The following is a 23,668-nucleotide window of genomic DNA, read 5'->3' as shown; positions in this document are numbered from 1 at the left end:
ACTTCAACTGTTAAGTTTTTTATTGCAACAAGATCTTTATTTCACAAAAGATCTAATAATATAATATAAATATTATTATATTTTCTTATCAGGAAAAGAAAACTAAAAACAATTACAGAATTTCTCATGATAATAACTGCAATATATCTCTTTAATCTTCCATTTACACAAAAACTATTTACAGAAGAAAGTGTGAGTGAACATAATATTTAATCAAAAGCAAAAAAATATATATATTTTGATTATTTGTGTAGTTTCCTTCATAATAAATATACTTTTAACAATGTTAAACTTGTCATAAAAAAAAGAAACATTGTTGAAAAAAAGTCTATACAACTAATGTTTTCTTATTTTGATACATTAAAATATGTGTTTAAGAAATAACAACATGTGTTTTTTCCAATTCCATTGGTCCAACCGGGCTATTACAAAAAATCCTGTGTTTAGCCCCGTACAAGTATAAATTATCATTCATAATGGTTTTAAATTTGACTTGATGAAATCTGCTGCAACCCTGTATTTATTAGCAATAAACCTTAAAGAAACTCTTTTTTTTATTTATTTATTTATTTATTTATTTTTTAAAGAGTAGGCAGATTTTACAAATCCCCTGATTAAACAGTTTTTAGATTTTTAATATTTGATATTACGCTGCATAATATCATTGCTCCTGCTGCAGCCTAGGTACAGGTGCAAAGTTCCCTGATCATTACACCGGAATGAGAGTATCCTAGACATTTGAAACTAGAAAATAAAAAATATATTTTTCCAACATGTACATGTTGTAACTACAGAAGAGTTGAGCTTTTAAATAGGAAAATGAGGTAAAAAAAAAAGAAAGTGGTACCTTTAAAATGGCTTTACTGGAGCTTTTTGAAGCAAGAACCAAGGACCAGATGATGAAATAAAAGCGAATCCTTCTTTGAAACGAAGCGATTTATGGTGATATTTCCCTTGTGACACTGTATGTTCATGTTTAGCTGTGACATTTTTCACATAGCTGTCTGCTTTGTTCCCAGTGAGACCAACAGAAAAGTTACTAAACTTACACTTTTGACTCCAGAAGCTCTGCTTGATTCCGCTCGTTGTTCCAAAGCGTTACAGTTCAGTCATCGTGATTAATGGAGAGTGAATTTTTGGCAGTTTTTTTGTTCTGTGTGCATTGAATTAATGGTAGGACTCTATTCAAGGACACGCATCCTCTGTTTTGTGCTGCAGGCTTCTTGACGCTGTCATATTTCTTTGATTCATCACAAGGTATTCATATCATATTGCTAGCGTTGTGTGCTTTGGAGGTTACTTTGGATTTGTTTCACTATTCGGGTTTAGCCTAAAATATTCAAGATTAGTAAGTGGAAAACTCTTGTTAATCTTTCTTCTGGAGTTATTCTGTCTTTTTTGGGGGGGTGAAATTGTGACTTCACAGTTTTGTTTAGATGGCTTGCAACTATATTTTGTAAAAAGTCAGAAAATACCTCGAGATTTAGATCCCTTAAGATCCCTAAATTCAGAATGAAAGTCTCCATTCGAGTCATTTTCGTGACTTATTTTTATCTCCCGGAGTGCTCCTGTGAGATAAGGTGCTGTTGGCTACCCTTTGGGAGGATAGCGGCCTCACACAGAGCACCATTTGATTTGTCGATGTCAAATACAATCAGACGGAGCGACTCCGAATTGCTAAAGGGTGAAGGTGAGCCAAGGGCCTCTCATTCCTGCTCTGCAGGAGGGTCCAACCTCTCGCTCCATCAACACTGCAAATGTCAAGCCGTCCCATCCGACAAGGCGAAGTACTGATAAGCACTCTGCTCTTGACCTACGGTCGGCCCAGAAAGGATTTGAACACTTAAGTCACACTTACAGGAGTACAAATGTCACTGCTTTAGATAACAAAATAGGAATGAACGTATCTGAAACAACTTTAATCAGAACTAACTAACTTTTATTGGCTGTTTTTCACTTTTAGCTTTTTTGAAGGGGCACTATAGTGGCTTAGTGGGTAGCACTGTCGCCTCACAGCAAGAAGGTCGCTGGTTTTAGTCCTGGCTGTGCCAGTTGACATTTCTGTGTGGAGTTTGCATGTTCTCCCTGTGTTTGCAAGGGTTTGCCTCGTGTGTTCCGGTTTCCCCCACAGTCCAAAGAGACATGATATAGGTGAATTGGGTAAACAAATGGGCTGTAGTGTATGAGTGTGTGTGAATATGAGAGTGTATGGGTGTTTCCCTGTACAAGGTTGTGGCTGGAAGGGCATCCGCTGTAAAAAAAAAACAAATGCCGGAAATGCAGTAAACTAATTCCGCCAATCACAGTCATTTCTGTCAAGCACTAGTGAATACTATGGCGAATTTGAGAACGTGCCTAAATGTTAGTGGGATATTAACATTTTTATTGATTTTAGTACAAAAATTGGGTACTGTGACAAGTCTGATATAGTGAAAGAATCAGTTCATTAGCTTGAGTTTGATAAATGGCATCTAAACGTGTTTTTGGGAAAGAAAACGTTAGTTAGCTAGTTCCATTTCCCTTAACCTAACTGAAAATTAGGTGTGATATCTCTTTTTTATTTTTACTATCCGTTAAAAATGGACCTTCGGGTCACTTGAAAGGCGTTGAAATGATACATTAGTGTCACTTTCTCTTCACTGATAAGATATACAGTCAGGTACACAACAATGCGCCATCCCGGATGCCATTCCTGTGTGACTCCAGGTGATACTTTATAGGTTTCTTCCCACTGCAGCCTCACTTTCGCTTTTAAAATGGCAGCTGCACCATCAGTCTTTTACCGATAATGTTACAACTTCTTTTTCCGGATAACTGCTGGAACAAATTTACCAGTGTTTTGAAAAAGGGCCTGTTCACACATGGAACATTTTCTGGAAAATATGAAAAACTAACTAAACTAAAGCTAATATGGTACTTATTTGTCCTAGTATAGAAATGAATGGTTACAGGTTTGTAACATTTTTTTTAAAATAACTTATTATAGCTTATCAACAGAATTAAGAAACTGATAAAGGTTTGTAATCACTTGAGAGTGATTAAACAGTAGGTAAATATTCATCTTTGGTTGATATATTTCTTTAATTCCAGGGGCCCTATCATACAGCCGGCGTAATAAGGTGCAAGAGGTGTTGTGATTTTTTTTTTTTTTTTTTTGCTATTTTCAGACCAGAGCAACCCTAAATTTTACGTTCTGCACCACATTGTTTAAATAGCAAGTTTATTTGCGCCTCTTTGTGGACTCATGAGTGTTCTAAAATGGAGGCGTGTTAAAGTGCATTGTTTCTGCGTTGCTATTTTGAGGAACTGAAATACACTTTGCCATTGACCCACTTAAAGCTGGTCTAAAGTTCAGTGCAGAGTGTGTACGCAGGTTCAAATGCTTAATGCGCACTGGATGAACAGTAATGGACACAGATCTTTACATATGAAACAAATTAAAGGAATAAAATGCTACACAAATTATTATTTTTCTACATAAATATAAAAACCACTACCTCCATGCCTTCTTCATGCCTTTTTTCAGTTTATTCATGACAATCTGCATTTGTAATGTTGTTATTATTATTAGCAATACAATTTATTATATGCATATTTATATTTGTTTTAATAAAAACAAGTTTAGATTTGTCCACCTGTAAGGTTTTGGAGATATATGCATCAACATTTGGGACATAAGAATAGGACGTGTGTTTGGAAATAAGAACTGAATTCAGAAATAGTTTTAAAACAAATTGTTGTGCTTAACAAAGAGAACTAAATATGTAGACTAATAGATGTCTTCAGTGGAGTATGTACAACACCACTTTCTTATCAATGTAAGTAAAGGAGTAAAGTAAAGAATAAAAATAAAGTAAAGAGAAAGTTGAGGCTGATTAGAGTAGGCTCGTTCTTTATACTTGTGCTGCAGATGGTCTGTTTGACTGTTTTCTCGCTAATAAAGTGTTTAGTTTTTCCCCTTACAAAATCAATAGCAAACACACCATGATGTGACGCAACTGACTTTTAAAGGGAATAGGAGATGAGAGTCCTATTAGTTGACTGAACATTATGCTTAAAACACACCCGGAACTCATTAAGAGAATAAGCACAACCCTGTTAGACCATGCACCAGGACGCAGAGTATATTTTTCCATCCATAAAATAGCAAAAGTGCATTTAGACACTCTCGTAATGCTTTTGCAGGATGCGATTTAGTCTTTGTGCTGAGATTATTAAAATAGAGCCCCATCTCACAAATGTATAAAAGTCACAAAATTCGATAAAACTGTAAAGAATGTATTTGATTACAGCTTGTATTTGACAGCAAACTTATTTTTTTAGGTTTTTGGAGGGATTTTAACTGGTTTGAAGTTGATGGCCACACAATTGTACACTGCGTTTGATTACAAAATGCACTATTAAAGCTAGTTTAAATATGATTTTAGATTCACTATTCAGTTTTCATTTTAATATGACAACTGTGAAATTACTTTTTTTGCACACTTTATCTATTGTTCCTTCATTTAACGCAACCTGCAATATGCTTCATGTGACAGATTTAGCTCGAAAAACGTGCTTGTACTATTTTTCATAGATTTTTTTTGTGGTGACACTTTGTGGTGACATTTTTGGGTGCTGCTAAAGTATCCAAATATCTTCTGGCCGGTGTACTTGGCAGTTTTATTAATGGTGCTAAAGTCTGTTGGCCGTTTGCTCAAAGAGGAAACCTTTGAGAGACAAGTGCCTCTGCCAGCTGCTGCCCAGGCCTTTCATTTCTCCAATCGGGCTCGAAGGCACGTGGCTAGATGATGAAACAGAGTTGAAAGAGAAACTTGGGTCAAGGCTGATTTGAGCATCTTTTTTTTTTTTCAGCTTCTCCATTTCAACTTTGTTCTCGGTGAGTACAAATATGCCATTCTTGTACACAGAAGGTCTTTGGCTTGTGCTGCGAGCTTTGATTACAGACTTTTCAGTCACTCTTTGTTGAATGCTAGTCATTCACCTAGACTGACCTTTAACCTTTATCCTTAGTAGACTGGTAGACCTGAACTTGCTATCAGAAGTGGCAAGTGATGGTTTCTTTCTTTGTGCTTCTGTGATTTACGAAAGCTTTGAATCTTAAAGTCTGTCAGGCCAGATATCTGTCTGATGCCTACGGGCCGCTCACAGGCCGCTCACTGACCATCTGATGCATACCACAAACACAAAAAAGCAAAAGGAAGATGACATCGCATGATATTCTGATTTGCTGGAAGTCATAGGGCACAAATCCACCTGGAAAGTCCTGTTTGCAGACTACATGGTACCCTTTAGTATGGAAGCTTGCCTTTTTTTGTCACAATTCTGCCTGTTTCCTCACAACTGTGAGTTTACTTTTTGCAGTTCTGGCTTTTTTTTTATAATAAAACTGACAATTATGAGTTTTATTATTAAAAAAATACTATAAATAGTATTTATAGTAAATATTTTAAATAGTATTTATAATACTGTAAGATATGAACTTGCAGTTGCATGTATAATGTATAAAGTGTGCAAATACAAATGAGCAATTCTAACTTTTTCTCAGTACAAACAAAGTATTTTTCTCTGCAGAATTGGACAATTGCATGTTTATATCTCACTATTCTGAGGAAGTCAGAAACTGAATTGTGGTTTGAATTGTGGCATTTATTTCATCTTTATTTAATATAATGTATTAGGAAAGACAGGAATTCAGTAAAATGGTCTATTTTAGCAAATGTCCGGTTTAGGCATGGGACGATTAGCGATTTCAAGGTTTACGCGGTTTAGAAAAGTCAAGGCTTTAATAGCACTAAAATGTTCTGTTATACTGTTTCCAGGGTATATGTAAAATTTATTAAATGTATTTTTATTTGTTTTAAAAAAAATCTGTGCTATTGAAACTAATGAAGAGAATAGAAATCAATGATTTAGGCCACACAAACTTATACCAGCCCATGCCTAGTCTTGTTTTCTTTAATATTTACCGTGTACATTGGTTCTATGGATAAACCCTCTGATTAATAGCCTGCAGTGTGCAATCAGTCAGTCAGTCAGTCAGTCAGTCAGTCAACCAACCAACCAATAAACCATTTAATCAATTTACATTGCACACATATAAGGTTAACATTATGACATATGCTGTGTGTGTGTTTATACAATAGGGGAAATATTCTAAAGGGCAGATTTTGGTCAATGCGCAAACAATACAAACAAAAAAATATGACAAAAAAATGTTATGTGTAATAACAATGGAATGACAAGAGGATAATGTGCTGAACTACTAAAATGTATTTAATATTTTATTTTATATTTAAGGCTTTTTTGGTGATGTCAGCTTAAAGACGACTTTCAAATGGAGAATTAAGTCACATGAATTGCTCAGGTCTAATTTTTTTCATAGACTTCAACAGAGTGTAAAAATCTTGATGGTTCTGTGGGGTTTGTTTTTTCTACTCAGGGCTGTGTTTTGGATCATTGTTTTGCTGAAATGTCCACTCTGGTTTCATCTTCATCCTCATAATGTAGATGTTGGACTGAAGTTGATATTAATTTACAATGATGAAGGGCAGAACTGTCATTCTACAGCTCTTTCTTCATGTGCTCAACTTTTTCCTGTGTCATTTCATTTTATTATAAATAACTTAATTTGAAAATGAATGAATTTTGGAGGTGTCACAGTGGCGCAGTAGGTAGTGCTGTCGCCTCACAGCAAGAAGGTCGCTTGCTCGAGCCTCGGCTGGGTTATTTGGCATTTCTGTATGGAGTTTGCATGTTCTCCCTGCGTTCGCGTGGGTTTCCTCCGAGTTGGGTAAGCTAAATTGTCCGTAGTTCATGTGTGTGAATGGATGTTTCCCAGTTATGGGTTGCTGCTCGAAGGGCATCTGCTGCATAAAAATTTGCTGGATAAGTTGGCGGTTCATTCCGCTGAGTCGACCCCAGATTAATAAAGGGACTAAGCTGAAAAAAAAAAAAATGAATGAATGAATTTTGGGTGAATATATGCATATTTGTATATATATATAAATATGTTTTGCATAAATAAATGAATGTAAATAAACTCCAAATGTTTCAACAGTAGCATAGACAATAACTTTGTAATTGCATCACATTAAAGCACTTTTGTTGTTCATACATATCATTTTCTCAAAGAAAGCAGTTGCTAAATAACAAATTGGCATTTCAGAACTCTCTAACAAAAAACAAGAAGCTGAAGAGCACCTGTGGAAACATTTTCAGCTTTGCTAAACTCATCAGGTAGGAGGCTGAAAACACTAGCAGCTCTTTGTGTGGTTGTTAAAAAAAACCCTGTTGTTTACCCAGCCGAAGTGCTTCAGTTTTGGATTATGCACTGAAATTGATTCTAACCTTTCATTTACTTTTTTTCTGATGACATACAGCTAACAAGCGTTCAGGGGTGCAGCTGATTTTTTTTCCAGCATTGTTATGAGCTAACCTTAGAAACAGCTGACCGGTATGATCATTACCAGCATCAGCGACTGAATGCGATAGATGGCTGATTGAATGCTGTTTGGTGATGTTTTTGAGGTTAATTACTATGACAACAACACCGGATGCATAGCAAGCAACATTTTTTATTAATAGATTTTACCCAATTTTACCTCCAAATGAAAACATGCCCTATGCTAGATTGCATTGCTGTCAGCATGAGCAAAGCGAAAGTGAATCGAAAAAAGGGAAATGAAGAGTGTTTCTCTTTCTCTTGTCTATTATCAGGGTGAATGCAAATCCTGATATGGCCATGTTTAAATCACATACCCAGAAAGCAGGTAAATTACACAGAAGTCCAGCTCTCTTCACAACATGCACTCTGGCTGTCACCAGCGTTTCCCAGGTAACAGTCATTACTTCCACCGGTTTCATTCTCTGGATGCTGATGTGCTTGAAGAGATGTTGCTTTTGAATCTGTTTGAATGACACATACATTCAGGGCTCTGAAATGCCTGATCACTGTTGGTAAAAAAAAAAAAAAAAAAAAAAAAAAGAATTCAAGATCACACCAGAATGGATGTTTTTGTCTTTTAAACTTTCAATAAACTAACATTTCTGGACATGGCAATACCAATTATCCATAATGATTTTCTGGTCATATTTTGACACCAATTAAATGGGTGTGGCAGAATGGTGATTCAGAGGTAAACGCCCACTGCTTTGACTGGATGACAGTTTGCATACATTTTTAAAATTTGGAAACCAGTTGTGCACCCACTGATATAAATATTTGCTTGTATCTTTTCATCATTCATAGATTAGCTCTGCTGTGATTTAAATATGTATAAACACAATACCCTCTCGGAATTGAAGGTACAAAAGTTGTCATTGGGATTTTTGTACTGTACATACATAAAGACTCTAATATGGTGCCTTTAAGCTGCATGTTAGGACTTAACAAGTACAAAACTGTACCTTTTAAAAAGATAATTTGATAACACTTTATAATAACCACACTAAGAAGCATTAGCAAATAGTGAATTCATTATCTCTTAAGCATTAACTCTACATTAACAAACGTTAGTAAACAGTTTATAACTGCAGCTGCAAATGCTGTATTCTTGACTTGTAAGCACATCTATAATGTGCTTAATAAATGTACTTCTATGCTTTGATCATTTTATTTTTCATTAATAAAAAAAAGTGCATTATTTACAAGTTATTTTAGCATAGTTGGTAGTTTTTAGATAATTCAGAATGAGTTTTACACTTCAAATTACATTTATAATTCTTATTATTCAGGCATATACTAATAGTTAATTTGTATGTTAATGAATGCTTTATTAACTCAACTTTATCCAGTTTTGTGACCTAATCTAAAGTGAGGACTATTCATGCTTTAAAAATTCCTTATAAATGACAATTAAAGGCTCGTTTATATCTTAAACAGGAACAAAATATAGTAAATAGAGGACTTTTATTCATTTCTATTTATTTGAAGATACACAAATAAAACTGTATCAAATAAAAAATACATCTTTGCGACCTTATCTAAAATAAAATCACTGTAGAGTTTAAACACTGCATCCTATTATATTGTTTACTTATTATATTGTTGTTGTTTCATTTAATTGTATGTCATATTTTGACACTTCTGTTATTCAGCAATGTTTAACCTTTACAGTAATTTTACTTTTTGGATAAGATTGCAAAGATTATTGTTCATTTGATACCAAGCCTTTAATTGTCATTTATAAGGGATTTATAAAGCATAAATGGTCCTCACTTTAGATTAGGTCACAAAACTGGATAAAGTTAAGATAATAAAGCATTTATTAACATACAAAGTAACCATTACTATATGCCTGAATAACAAGAGATATAAATGTTAATTTCAGTAATTTATTTATCATTTTCTTACCATCTCTGAATTTTCTTAAAAACCTCTAACTCTTAAATACAAATGGTTTGTAAATAATGCAATACTTAATTTATAAGTTATAAGTCAAGAATACAGTATTTGTAGCCGCAGTTAAGAACTGCTTACTAGCTAACTCTACATTAATTTATTAATGTAGAGTTAATGCTTCACAAATGGTGAATTCACTTGGTGCTAATGCTTAATAAATGAGTCCTAGTGTGTAGTTATTATAAGGTGATACCGATAATGTCCTTGTGACCTTTATTTCTGAGAGTGTATCAAAAAAATCTGTATTTACATACAAAGCAACCACATAATAAATTATTTTAAAAAGTATTCACTCTTGTATGGTGCAACATTGCTCTCAAATTGAATATACAGTAGTTACCACAGTATAATTTTTTAAATCTTAATTAAAGTCCAGCATTGGATTTCCAGTGTTTGTGAAAGAATCCATGGTAGGTGAACAAAAGGACTAAATTCCTGACCCTGTCTGAAACTTATTTAAAAAATTGTTTGTGCATTTTGCTGGAAAAATAACGGTGTTGTACAAGCAGCCATTACACAATAAGCACTGCAGGCATAGGACATCAACACCCCAATAATATGGGCTGTTGCATTTCGTTTGGAAATGAAAATCACATTGACATCAGAATTCAACATCAGGCTGATGTCAATGTCCAACCTAAAATAAACCAAATATCAACGTCTAATGATGTTACAGCTTGACCTTGTGTGGGCATTACCACTACGATATCTATCAGACACTGGATTTTTGGTTGCCAAACCTTACAACTAAATATCAGTATTGATATTTAAATATCAATATGAGGCCAATATGACGGTGGTTTCAGATGTTAGCTCGACGTTAAATTTTGATCAACCAAAAATCAACTAAATATCAACATTGTTTGACATCATTATTGGGCATCAAAATACCGTTGTTCTTAAATGTTTGCTAGACATTGAATTTTGGTCACTTGACATCACAACCTAAATCTAACCTAATAATAATGTCTTATGACGATGTGAGTCTGCTGGGAAATGTCACATTCCACAACTGAAAGTTTGGCTGTTTCCATTTATTTGAGTCATTCACTGATGATATTTGCTCAAAAATAATGGATTCATTCAAGAAGTGAACATGGCTCTTTTTGTAAGGGTAAAAAACCCGCTGAAATATGGATTATACTGCATGTTAATTCTGTATGTACAACTGGTAGTTGTAACGTGAAGTGATAACAGAAGTGCGGATCTAATTGTTTTATTAGCAGGATGGTCAGGCAAGCAACAGTCAACACAGGAGCAAACAGATGTATACAGGCAATCCAGAGTCATGGTCAATAGGCAGGCAGCAGACTACATAAAACAAACAAAACAAGGCAAGGTTTAAACACAGAAAGCAAGGAAACCGCGTTGTAATGTTCACTGTTCAGTATAACAAACCTTACAACTAAATATCAGTATTGATATTTAAATATCAATATGAGGCCAATATGACGGTGGTTTCAGATGTTAGCTCGACGTTAAATTTTGATCAACCAAAAATCAACTAAATATCAACATTGTTTGACATCATTATTGGGCATCAAAATACCGTTGTTCTTAAATGTTTGCTAGACATTGAATTTTGGTCACTTGACATCACAACCTAAATCTAACCTAATAATAATGTCTTATGACGATGTGAGTCTGCTGGGAAATGTCACATTCCACAACTGAAAGTTTGCCTGTTTCCATTTATTTGAGTCATTCACTGATGATATTTGCTCAAAAATAATGGATTCATTCAAGAAGTGAACATGGCTCTTTTTGTAAGGGTAAAAAACCCGCTGAAATATGGATTATACTGCATGTTAATTCTGTATGTACAACTGGTCGTTGTAACGTGAAGTGATAACAGAAGTGCGGATCTAATTGTTTTATTAGCAGGATGGTCAGGCAAGCAGCAGTCAACACAGGAGCAAACAGATGTATACAGGCAATCCAGAGTCATGGTCAAAAGGCAGGCAGCAGACTACATAAAACAAACAAAACAAGGCAAGGTTTAAACACAGAAAGCAAGGAAACCGCGTTGTAATGTTCACTGTTCAGTATAACAGGACTCAGCAACAGTATGTGTGTCTGCGCTGCTTAAATAGTCCATGTAATCAGTCTTTGACAATCCTCCGGCTGTGTGTATGCATTCAGTCAGGATCAGGAAGCGGTTGTGAGTGTGTGGTGCATGACTGGATCTTGTAGTTTTTGAAATGGTGGATTTGTAGTCTGTTAGCGACCTGCGTATTTAAAAGTGATCTGCAGCCACTAGATTGTGGTCATCATAACATTAGTAAAGTGTGTTTTGAATAATGGAGTAAATTAAAAACATGTAAGTTCACTCAAAGTATTTGTAGCAAATACTTTTACAGCGTATAGTACTGTAGTATTTATAGATATGTTTTATATTTCCATGTATTTTTTCTATAGTGTAGATCGTAAATCATCTCTGGCTACATGCTGCTGTTTTCTCCCATGCTCTGCACACTCTTCATCACACCTGTTCTGGCCAAACACAGCTCTTTGGCTGCAGAGTGCACAATGAAGAACAGTAATTACCGCAGCCCTTTTCACACACACACTTTATCCTGTCATCGGTTTTAATGATTGGCCCTGACCACAGTCTTCAAACCACTGGCATGTCTGCCCTGCAACACAGCTCTATGTCTGTTTGTAATGGTCTTTTACTATTGTTCCCTGCAATTTAGCCTGACGCTTGAGGTAGAGTATAAGAGTTTTCAAATAAATAGAGAACGAATGCAGAGAGAACTGTGAGGGAAATACATTACCTTTGTTTTTTGATGCATGGCATACATCACTTTTAAAAGCCAATTTGAACTTACCTTGCAGTGTTTACTTCCACTTTGGATTTACACTTTTTGATACATGACATCCATCATTTGAAAAAGCCATTTTAAAAGGGTTTAATGATGCAAAATTGCATCATATGGAGTGAAAAAGCGTGTCAGTCGGAGTGACAAAGAGACTGTTTCGTTCTCATTTATAGTGCCAGAAGTTCCTCAGGGAAAACATTGATAGCAGTGCAATCTAAAAGTCTTTATATAATTGTGTTGTATGTGCTCATCAATGACACTGTAAATATGGATATTTTGATTAAGTGTTAACCCTTTGTAAATTATGAGCTGTGTAAAACATTTCAAGATAATGATGGCAAAGGTTTACCCATGCTTTAGTATTACCCATGGATAATTTTTTCAAGTGTGAAAAGCTCTATTTAGAGTAGGTACTTATTTAAACCCTAAACAAATTAAAAAACATACTGTAAATATAAATAAAAAAACTAAGAAATTAAAGAAACAACAAAAAAAAGAACTGATTAAAGTAATATATATAAAATATTATAAATATTATATATATATATATATTATATATATATATATATATATATATATATATATATATATATATATATATATATATATAATTGTTCATATATTATTCTAATGTAATATGTATAAAATATTATATTGTAATATTATATTGTAACAATTACAACAATTACAATATAAAACAATTACAATATAAAATATTATATTGTAATTGTTGGCGGTATATTTAAACCTGCTTTTATTCTTGTCGAAATAAAACAAATAAGACTTTCTCCACAAGAAAAAATATTATCAGACATAATTAATAATGGGCGAGGCAGTGGCGCAGTAGGTAGTGCTGTCGCCTCACAGCAAGAAGGTCGCTGGTTCGAACCTCGGCTCAGTTGGCGTTCCTGTGTGGAGTTTGTATGTTCTCCCTGCCTTCGTGTGGGTTTCCTCCGGGTGCTCCGGTTCCCCCCACAGTCCAAAGACAGGTGGTACAGGTGAATTGGGTAGGCTAAATTGTCCGTAGTGTATGAGTGTGTGTGTGAATGTGTGTGTGGATGTTTCCCAGAGATGGGTTGCTGCTGGAAGGGCATCCGCTGTGTAAAAACTTGCTGGATAAGTTGGCGGTCCATTCCACTGTGGCGACCCCAGATTAATAAAGGGACTAAGCCGACAAGAAAATTAATGAAAATGAATGAATGAAATATTAATAATATTAAAATATTTTTAAAAATTCAACTGTATGTGTAAGGTGCAAAAAACCAATCACACTTCCATCTGTTTAACAGAGGCCACGCCAAAACCAAAACGGGTCTACACACAAGAAGATCCAGCAGGCACAGGACGTCAACATGACTAATGATGTTATAGTTTGACATTAATCAGAAGTTGGATTTTTGTAGCCATATCTGACAAATAAATGTCAGTATTTGTATTTGATGTCAGCGTGACGTTGGTTTAAGATGTTGGCTCAGCGTTGAATTTTGGTCAACCTAAAATCAACCAAATATCAATGTTTTTTGACGTCATTATTGAACATCAAAATAACGTTGTCCTTAGACTCTGGCTAGACATTGAATTTTAGTCACCTGACGCCACGAACTAAATCTAACTTAATATTAGCGTGTTATGATGTTGTGTGTCTGCTGAGGGGAGAAAGTAAAAAAAATGTTTACAAATGCATAGCATAAGTTTAGGGCATAACATAGACAATTTGAACAAGATATTCTGTAACTGCTCTAGTTATGCTCTAACAAATTTGCTACAAATTTGAACGTTGCCACTGTCAATGTGTCCTGTGACCATTGCCATTTACATGTCATTCCCTGTGCCCTCATGAAATAATCTTGGGTAGTAGCACAGTAGGTCAACCATGTACCTTTTGCCTACTATATGAATGCTGCGTATTTGGGCATACTCTTTGACCCACATACTGTTTTCGCCAACTACATTAAATGAAAGAAGACATTATTGGAGAGTGTTTTTATTGTTTAACTAAATAGAACTGACTGGCAAACGTGATAACACACAAAGTACCTCTGAAATACCATATTTTATTGCAGTGGCCAGATGTGCAGCCCTCTGAAAATGAATCATTTTGGCAGAAACACATATCAGTAATGATTATAGACTTGTTTTGAAGCAAAAAAAAAGAATCACTCAGAGAATTATTTTCCTTTGCGATTAAACTATTGATGCATTAAAGCGGTTAAATGAATACAGTGAGTCAAAACCTAAATGACGAGGAAGATCATTACCCATCTGAATCTGTGCATCTCTGATGGTTTCATTAAGCTTTGAAATATGCAGCGTTTTGCCTCGTCTGAACCATGAAAATGCAGTTGTTTTATTGAAACTGAATGTTCTGGTCGGGCCACAGAGCTTCACATCACGGCTATGAATTTTGATGCCAGTCAGAGGGCCAAGTTCAGTTATTGCATGTGGTTCTCATTAAACTCAGCAAATGGGAATAAAATAAGTCTGTTTCAGCGCTCAGATGTACAGGTGGAGAGGGAGACATCTGTCTTGTGATGGAGTGTGTGTGCATTTGTAATATAGCAAAGTGGACTTGTTCTGGCTTGTGCATTGCAATTAGAGAGCTTTTGAAAAGAATGTGTCTTTTACACAGATATGGAGTGATTTGACAGCCCGTTTTTTAACATGTCGTTTTCATCTCCATATTTTGAATTGGTTTTACATGCATGAATGCAGATTTACGAAAAACCAAATAGTATTTGTTAGGCAGCCACAAAACATGCTACAGTATTTGTTGATGCTACAATAATAGGTAACACCCTGGAAAAAAAAAAAAGATTTTCTCACTGTTTGTCTTGTTTCTAGTCTAAATATCTACACATTCTTAAATCAAGGTGCATTTTCTAGACAAGCAAAAATATTCCTTGTGTTCAGCAATAATTAGTCTGATTAATGTAATGTCCACTCCCAAATCACTTCACAATCATTAGATTAGATTACGTAGATTTATTGTCATTACACATGTACAAGGCAACGCAGTTAAGGTCTAACCAGGAGTGCAATCGCAGCAAGTGCAGGATATAGATATAAATTATAAAGTGCAATTGTAGAAAAACCATGTGTAATATATACAGATGGATCGACTATGAACATTAAATAAAGTAGGGGTGTCAAAATTAATTGCTTCTTCAGTGCACCGCGATCCAGACGCGGACAATTCCGTATCAGTTGAGTAATAATAACCGTTTATAATGTACAGAATATCTCAGATGTTGCCGTAGCTTACTATGGCTAGGGAGGCGAGCGTGAGTATTTACAAAGCTCTAACTACTTAAAAACACAGAAGCTGTGAACAATTTCACTGCACGTGTGTTTGCTGAACAGTCTTTAACTGACACTTACAGCAGAAGTCCCTATTTCACTGCGATTGAGAGAATAAAAGTAAACTCCATCTTTCTCTCTCTCTCACTGTGGCCCATTTGACCTGCTGGCGTGACTTTTCCTCTCCTCTTGGCTGTTACAGCGATACTTCTGGATACAGACACGAGCACGTGTCTCCACCGTGTCTATCATAGATCAGCTGTGAACGACACTGCCTTTATCAGTGTCACTCATCTGTGATGAGCGCCAGCGCGTTAGAGCCAATCGCAGCCTTTTCTGTTGACCGTGTGACCAATCATAGGGGTGTAAGAAAGAACTTGCTAGATAATTCTCAGAAAGTGAGCAGGACATTTATATTTGTTTATTTGCTATAAATGCTTGTGTTGTTTAAAGATACAGTTTATATATCTGACTGTTTGTATTAAAGGACAAAATTGTATTACAAATAATATATAAATCTAAATATATTTTTACATTTTAATACAAGAATTGCTATGCTGTGTAGAAATATAAAACTGTGCATGGAAATCATCGTCAATACACTGTGATGCACCGTGATATCAAATTAAACAGAATCAATGGAATGATGATTGCAACTGGACCGAACTGTGAGACCAGTGTAGGTTCACAGCTCTAATATACAGGTTGTATTACCTATGAACAGATTATTAATAGATGGATATATATACAGGTTGCTATAAATAATCAGAAGTATGCAGATTTATATGAACATAATTACAAATGTAAATGTACAGTGGGTTTTTACAATTCAACCCAATTATGGGGGGTCTCTCCACACCACCACCAGTGTGCAGCATCCACTTGGATAATGCAACGGCAGCCACAGGACAACGGCGTCAGTGTGCTTACCGCACACCAGCTATTGGTGGAGTGGGGAGACAGTGACACAGCCAATTTGGTGGATGGGGATGATCAGGAGGCCATAATGGGTAAGGGCTGATGGAGGGAATTTGGCCAGGACAGGGAGGTTACACCCCTGCTCTTTTTACAATGAGATGCCATGGGATTTTTTTAATGACCACAGAGAGTCAGGATGTCTGTTTAACATCTAATTTGAAAGACGGTACTCAATGACAGTATAGTGTCCCCTTCACTATACTGGGGCATTAGGACACAGACCGCAGATTGAGCACTGGATGCTGGTCTCACACCACTTCCAACAGCAACCTTATTTTCCCATGTGGTCACCCATACAGGTACTGAAAGGGCTCAGCTCTTCATAGATTCAGTGAGTGACTGGTCTTGGGCTGCAGGGTGAAACTGCTGTGGCATAATTTAGTGAGTTTTTCCATAAAACAAGCAAAATAGCGAACACTATTTTGCTTATGCCATTAACAGATACGTTTGCTTGTTTTTTAGTAAAAACTTACCTTATTTTGACACATTATTTCTGAAAACAAGACTATATTTAGCTTGTCTAGAAAAAAAAAGTATTTCTAGATATGTGGATTAGAAACAAGACAAAACTTTAAAGAGCCCATATTATACATGAAATAGGGTCATATCCTGGTTGTAAGGGTCTCCAACAACAGTCTAATATGCATGCAAGGTCAAAAAACACTTTCATGGTCTTATAATCTGCATTTATTTTTACCTAATTATCCCAGCGACTCCTGTATGAATCGTCCAGTGATTCATTTGTTCCCAAACCCCTCCTTAGCGCGGAGCTAATCTGCGCTGATTGGACCGATGACAGTCTGTCGCGATTGGTCGACTGCCTTCAGTCAGAGAGGGAAATGGCCAATAGCTAATCAGCAATTTAAAAAGTAATCACAGTTCATACACGCTCCATAGTGTAGGCGTGGATTTTAGCTGCCACACTATGGCGAGTGGATAGTGCCACGGATAACCGAACGAAGGAGACAGTCGTGTACTCGCCATACCACACACACACAAAAACACACACACACCTCCGGATGACAACGCTCCCGCTTCCGCCCGCACCCGCCAGGTTTTAGCCTGAGAACCCGCTCCGTTTTCTGCCCGCCGCGCCCGGTCCCGCTAGAGCGGAGAACACAACCAAAAATCACCCAGTATACAGTCCAGACAGCCAAGCTGTCTGTATAAACACACACACACAGCACAAAGCTCGTTCGTTCGTTCGTTCGCTCTCTCTCTCTCTCTCTCTCTCTCTCTCTCTCTCTCTCTCTCTCTCTCTCTCTCTCTCTCTCTCGCTCTCTCGCTCTCTCTCTCTCTCTCTCTCTCTCTCTCTCTCKCKCTCTCTCTCTCTCTCTCTCGCTCTCTCTCATACGCGCGCGTGCGCACTAACACACACACACAAGCACCACGCAGACTCTCTCTTTCTAATTCGCATAGCAATATCCGTGATATTGCTAGACAGCCCGCTCCCGTCACAAATTAAACCCGTTACCGACCGCTCCCGCGATTTATTCGGAAATTTATTCCCGCGGCTGTCCCCGCGCCAGATTTCTGCGGCGCGGGAATAAATTTCCGAATAAATCACGGGAGCAGAACTCTAGCACGGAGCTCCATAAACAAACAGCACGCGTCGCGTTTTTAACGTGACTTTGCACGCGATAAGATAAAATATCCAGTTAACCTGATACAGTACACGCGGTTACAAGTAACAAATCACAACTAAATACATTTGCAAGCTAGAGTAAACGAGGCAACAACTTTAACCGCACGTACTTACACTTGAGAAATGGAAGAAACCCATTCTGACGTCCATCAGTTACTCTTTACTGATCCTTCCTTTAACAAACTCAGATGAAGTATTCTTTGTAGCATGTAGCTTCCAGAAGTTTCCAACTGCTTGGTTATAATGCTGAGGTTTCATCTTTGGGTAGAGACTCAATAAAATATCCATCTGCAGTGTGACTTCAATCGACCGGCATGTTTGTGTGCGTGTGTTTGTGGGTGTGCGTGTGTTTGTGGGTGTGTGTGTGTGTCTGGGTTTCTGCGTCAGAGGGCGGGGCCTCAGGTTTGAAATCTCCCAGGTTTGCGCGTGCACGTGAATAACTTGGTTTCGTTCGTACGTCATGGCGAAACACCTAATGAGTCGGTATCAAGGCGACTCGTTTGAAGCACTATGAGTCGACTCTTTTATAGATGAATCAACCGTTTTAAACACTGTATTCTTACAGATTTAAGCCTTAGCTGGATACTTCACTTCACTTAGAGCTGTGTTACACACTACATAGAGGGGAATTTTCAAAAACCCATAATATGGGCTCTTTAAGTAAGGAAGACATTTTTTGCAGTTCAGTCAATCAGAAAAGTAGCCAAACAATGGTGTGAAATCAATGAGGTTCAAAAAATAAAAGACTAATATTTGGGGCTGTCCTTATATACACATCCTGACAAAAGTCTTGCCATCAATCCCAGATGTAAAAGCAACAAATCCAAACTTCTAGTTGATCATTTGGAAAAGTGGTAGAAGGTAGATTTTTCAAATGAATCTGTTGAACTGCATCCCAATCATCACAAATACTGCAGAAGACCTATTGGAACCCGCATGAACCCAAGATTCTCGTAGAAATCAGTGAAGTTTGGTGAAGGAAAAATCATGGTTTGGGGTTACATTCAGTATTGGGGCATGCAAGAGATCTGCAGAGTGGATGGCAACATTAACAGCCTTAGATATTAGGACATTTGTGCTGCTCTTTAAATTACAAACCACAGGGAGGGCAAATTCTTCAGCAGGATAGCACTCCTTCAGCCTCCACATCAAAGTTCCTGAAAGCAAAGAAGGTCAAGGTGCTCCAGGATTGGCCAGCCCAGTCACCAAACATGAACATTGTTGAGCATATCTGGGGTGAGATGGAGGAGGAGGCATTGAAGATGAATCCAAAGAACCTTATCGAATTCTTGTGAGTCCTGCAAGAATGCTTTCTTTGCTATTCCAGATGACTTTATTAATAAGTTATTTGAGTCAATGCAGATATATATATATACATATATATATATATATATATATATATATATATATATATATATATATATATATATATATATATATATATATATATATTTATTCTTTTTCCACTGCACCATGACTTTATATTCTGTACTGTACATTATTTCTGTTAAGTAACAAGACTTTTGTCTAAGCAAAGTCAGACCTTCCTCACCTAATTAAATCATTAGAAATCAAGGCATGATCATATTTTATTTTGCTGAAATTTTATTTTATTTTATTTTATTTATTTATTTATTTATTTTTTGCGGTAATCTAGAAGCCTTTTTCTTTAATATAAGCCACTTCCGGTAACAAATGATCAACTAGAAGTTAAGTTATTATTGTTGTTCCCAAAACTTGCATAGGCGACAAAACTTTTGTCAGGTACCGTATGTATAAGGTGCATAGTGGAACCAATCACCATCTAAAATGGAGCACACCCATTTGGAACACATACAGATCTACTGTACACATGTTTAAATAATTCATGGATGTCTGTTTCAGGGCTCAGATGTACTGCTGGAGAGGGAAACATCTGTCTAGTGATGGAGTGTGTGCATTTAATATGTGGACTCGTGCATTGCAATTAGTGAGGAATTGAAAAAGAATGTCTTTTACACAGAAATGGAGCGATTTGACAACCCGCTTTTTTGAACACACTGTAACAATAGCCATTTTATTTTCATCTCCATAATTTGAATTGGTTTTACAAGCATGAATGCAGTTTTTTCACAACCAAATAATATTTGTTAGGCAGCCACAAAGCACACTACAAGACGCCTCATTGAGTCCACTTATAACATGACATCTGAAAAGAAATCCCAAAAGCATTACTTGAACTCTGCCTCACTCTTTTCTGCTATTAACTTACACTGACAGCCATTGATTGGTTGATTATTTATTATTTTTTTGTACTTTTGTTCGGGCAGACGAAATGACAAGGGAAAAAAAGCACACTTGCAGCTTGTTTTTTTCTGCAAAAAGCAAAAATGAGCCACACTAGCTTATGATTAAAGCAGCTTTAGTGCGCATTATACCTCCTGGGATGCCGTGCCGCAGCTTTAGATGTTCCCATATCCCCTGCAATGCTTAGAGCATGTTTGCTTTACTGTTGCCATCATTTTAGGAGCATTACAAGGATTTGTGTAACCATTACATATAGAAATTCGAGACTAAGGTGACACGGCCTGCATATTTTTTTTTTTTAAGTCCATACTTTATGCAGGCTGGTTACGTTTCACATCTTGACCTCTTGATTCTTATCACGAAGGATCTTGGATCTTTTAATTGTGCAGCCAACTGGAAATGACCCTTTTCTTTTGGTCACATACATGATTAGATATCTCTTCATGGCACATTAGGCTAGATCCTTCTTCATTACACGTCCGATTGGAGCTGTCAGTTTGTCATATAAATGGACATGGTACTGCTCTCGCTGATCAAAGCGTATTACGGGACGATTTATTCAGTGGTGTTGGACTGACGTTACCACTCGCTTCTATTGTACGTGATCCAGATCTCCGGTCAGTATGAGTAATTGTGAGTGAATGAAAAGAGACTAAGTTACTAATTGAACAGAATTAAAAATGATTCAAATGAGCGATCTGACTTGTAACAAATGTGCATGCTGAAATGACAAGAAGTCATTTAGCAGACATTGAGATTTAAAGCCTTTAATTGGAGACTTGCAAAATATTGGAAATATTCATGGCTGTGTCCCTGTCCGAACTCAGTGTTCAAGCCATGTTCATTATTCATTACTCAACACCATTTCATGCCATCCATTGATACAAATAGGACTCTTCCTATGTGAAATACAGTTGATTTTTACAGTTTATGCAGTGTTATGTTTGTTTATATGGTTATTGTAGTATTTGTATACTTAATTATACATGTTCTCCCCATGTTGGCGTGGGTTTCTTCTGGGTGCTCCAGTTTCCACCACAGTCCAAAGACATGCGCTATAGGTGAATTGAATAAACTAAATTGGCTGTAGTGTATAAGAGTGTGTGTGTGTGTGTGTGTGAATCAGTGTTTATGGATCTGCATAGGGCATCTGCTGCATAAAGCATATGCTGCAATACTGTAGTTGGCGGTTCATTTCACTCTGGCAACCACTGAAATAGAGACTAAGCTGAATGAAAATAAATGAACGAATAAAATAAACCATTAAAAATAAATTATATATGCTCTTCTGTATTATTAGCCAATTTATTATTGGCTAAAGAATGAGCTACTGTTGTCTAACGACTTGCCTAATTAAACTAACTTGCCTAGTAAATCTAATTACTATATATATATATATATATATATATATATATATATATATATATATATATATATATATATATATATATTTGCGTGTGTGTGTTTGTGTGTATGTACATGTATGAGTATATATATATATATATATATTTATATATATATATATGCCGGTGAAACGTTTTGGGTCAGTGGGATTTTTAAATTCTAAGTTTATTCTGCTCACCGAAACTGCATCTATTTAATCAAAAATACAGTAAAAATTTTAAAGTTGTGAAATGTTATTGCACTATAAAATAACTGTTCAAAAGTAGTTCATCATTAATTTCATTTAAATTAAATTATTTAGTTTTAATAGCTTTGTTCTTGTGATTTTAAAGATGAATTTTCAGCTTCATTACTACTATTATTAATAGTAATATTAATAAAAGCAATAGTTACTGGAGTAATAATTTCATTTGAAACTACATAAAATAAGTAATAAATAAATAATTAATAAGTATTTAACAATTTTTTTTTTACATTTAATAAATGTCGCCCTAATGAACAGAACAATTTTCTTAAAATTATTAAATAAAATTAATAATGTAAAAAAAATGACCCCAAACGTTTTTATATATATAATTTCTGGTTTAGTAATACATTTTTTCCCCAGAATTTCTGTATTTATTTAATCTTTATTTTAGTTAATGAAAGCTTTTTTTAATCTTTCTCTTTTTTCATTTGATTCGGGTTTTTGATGCATAGTAGAAGCAATAAATTCTGACAAACAGATAAATAGCAGCTACAAATAATGGGGGAAATATTCCGTTCATTCATTCATTTATTTTCCTTCAGCTTAGTCCTTTATTCATCAGCGATCCCCACAGTCATGAACATGAACCACCAATTATTCCAGCATAAATTTTACACAGCAAATACCCTACCAGCAGCAAACCAGTCCTGGGAAACACCCATACACAATCACATTCACACACTAATACAAGGCCAATACAGTTAATTCAATTTTGCACGTCTTTGGACTGTGTGGGAAACTGGAGCACCCGGAGGAAACCCATGCCAACATGGGGAGAACATGCAAACTCCACACAGAAATGCCAACTGGCCCAGCCGGGACTCGAATCAGCAACCCTTTTGTTGTGAGGCGACAGTGCTAACCACTGTGCCACCGTGCCACCCATAATTTTGAAATTGTTCATCAGCATAATGTTATATTGAAAGAAATAAGCATCAGGGCGATATTTATGATCAACATTCCTAAACAGATTTTAGTATTGTTCTCACTGCTGTTTATTTTGTGATTGGCTCAAACAATGTGTCTGTGACGTCTTGAGGAGATAGTTTACCCAAAAATGAATACCAGAAGCTGTGTTTTCTTATCTGTTTCTCATCATATGTCAACCTCACTCCTCTATCACATCTGTGCCAGTCTTTCTCCCTGGAGCGCTCAGGTATTCAGCTTCTTTGTCCAATGACGTTGAGTTAGTTTCCACTGATCGCTGCCGCTCTCCATCATATCTCTTCTTCTTCTCCTCATTTGTGCATATTTTGTCCCCGAAGTTTTGCTTTGACTCTCTGTCTTTTTCTTCCTCTCCAGGAAGTTCCTGTCACAGCAACACACTCCCCACACTGGTCCGGACTCCGTCTCTAATGATGCAGTCCGGTCTGGACATGAAGCCTTTCATGACCTTCCCCGTGGAGAGCTCCTCTCCGGTCGGCCTGTTCCCTAATTTCAATACGGTAAGCAAGCCTGCTTTCATCTCTCTCCTCTTGGCGGTCTGCCTCTTTAATGTTGGCCTCGTTCCTGTGTGGGTTGACACTGATGGAATTAAAACCTCCTCTGAAGGATTGGAGAAAAAACATTGAGAGATGATAATGTTC

The 23,668-nt window shown here is 36.2% G+C and overlaps 1 protein-coding gene across 19 annotated transcripts in view; it reads left to right on the top strand.

The window, feature by feature from the left end:
- znf385b (zinc finger protein 385B) overlaps positions 1-23,668 on the top strand; it is a 300,195-nt gene that overhangs the window by 191,856 nt on the left and 84,671 nt on the right. For 17 of the 19 annotated variants that reach the window (XR_012384883.1, XR_012384884.1, XR_012384882.1 and 14 more), the window contains one exon: positions 23,385-23,527. Coding sequence is in view for 12 of the 19 variants with exons in the window: in XM_073911668.1 (XP_073767769.1) it covers positions 23,385-23,527 (143 nt within the window). In the remaining 7 variants the exon portion in view is untranslated. Of the gene's footprint in view, positions 1-23,273; positions 23,528-23,668 lie in introns of all 19 variants that reach the window. The other 2 variants (XM_073911674.1, XM_073911675.1) reach the window with 1 other exon arrangement.

Source organism: Danio rerio, chromosome 9 (genome assembly GCF_049306965.1).
Source record: "Danio rerio strain Tuebingen ecotype United States chromosome 9, GRCz12tu, whole genome shotgun sequence".
Classification (NCBI taxonomy): Eukaryota; Metazoa; Chordata; class Actinopteri; order Cypriniformes; family Danionidae; genus Danio; species Danio rerio.
Note: the sequence above shows the minus strand (reverse complement) of the source record. Positions and strands in the feature narration are given on the sequence as shown.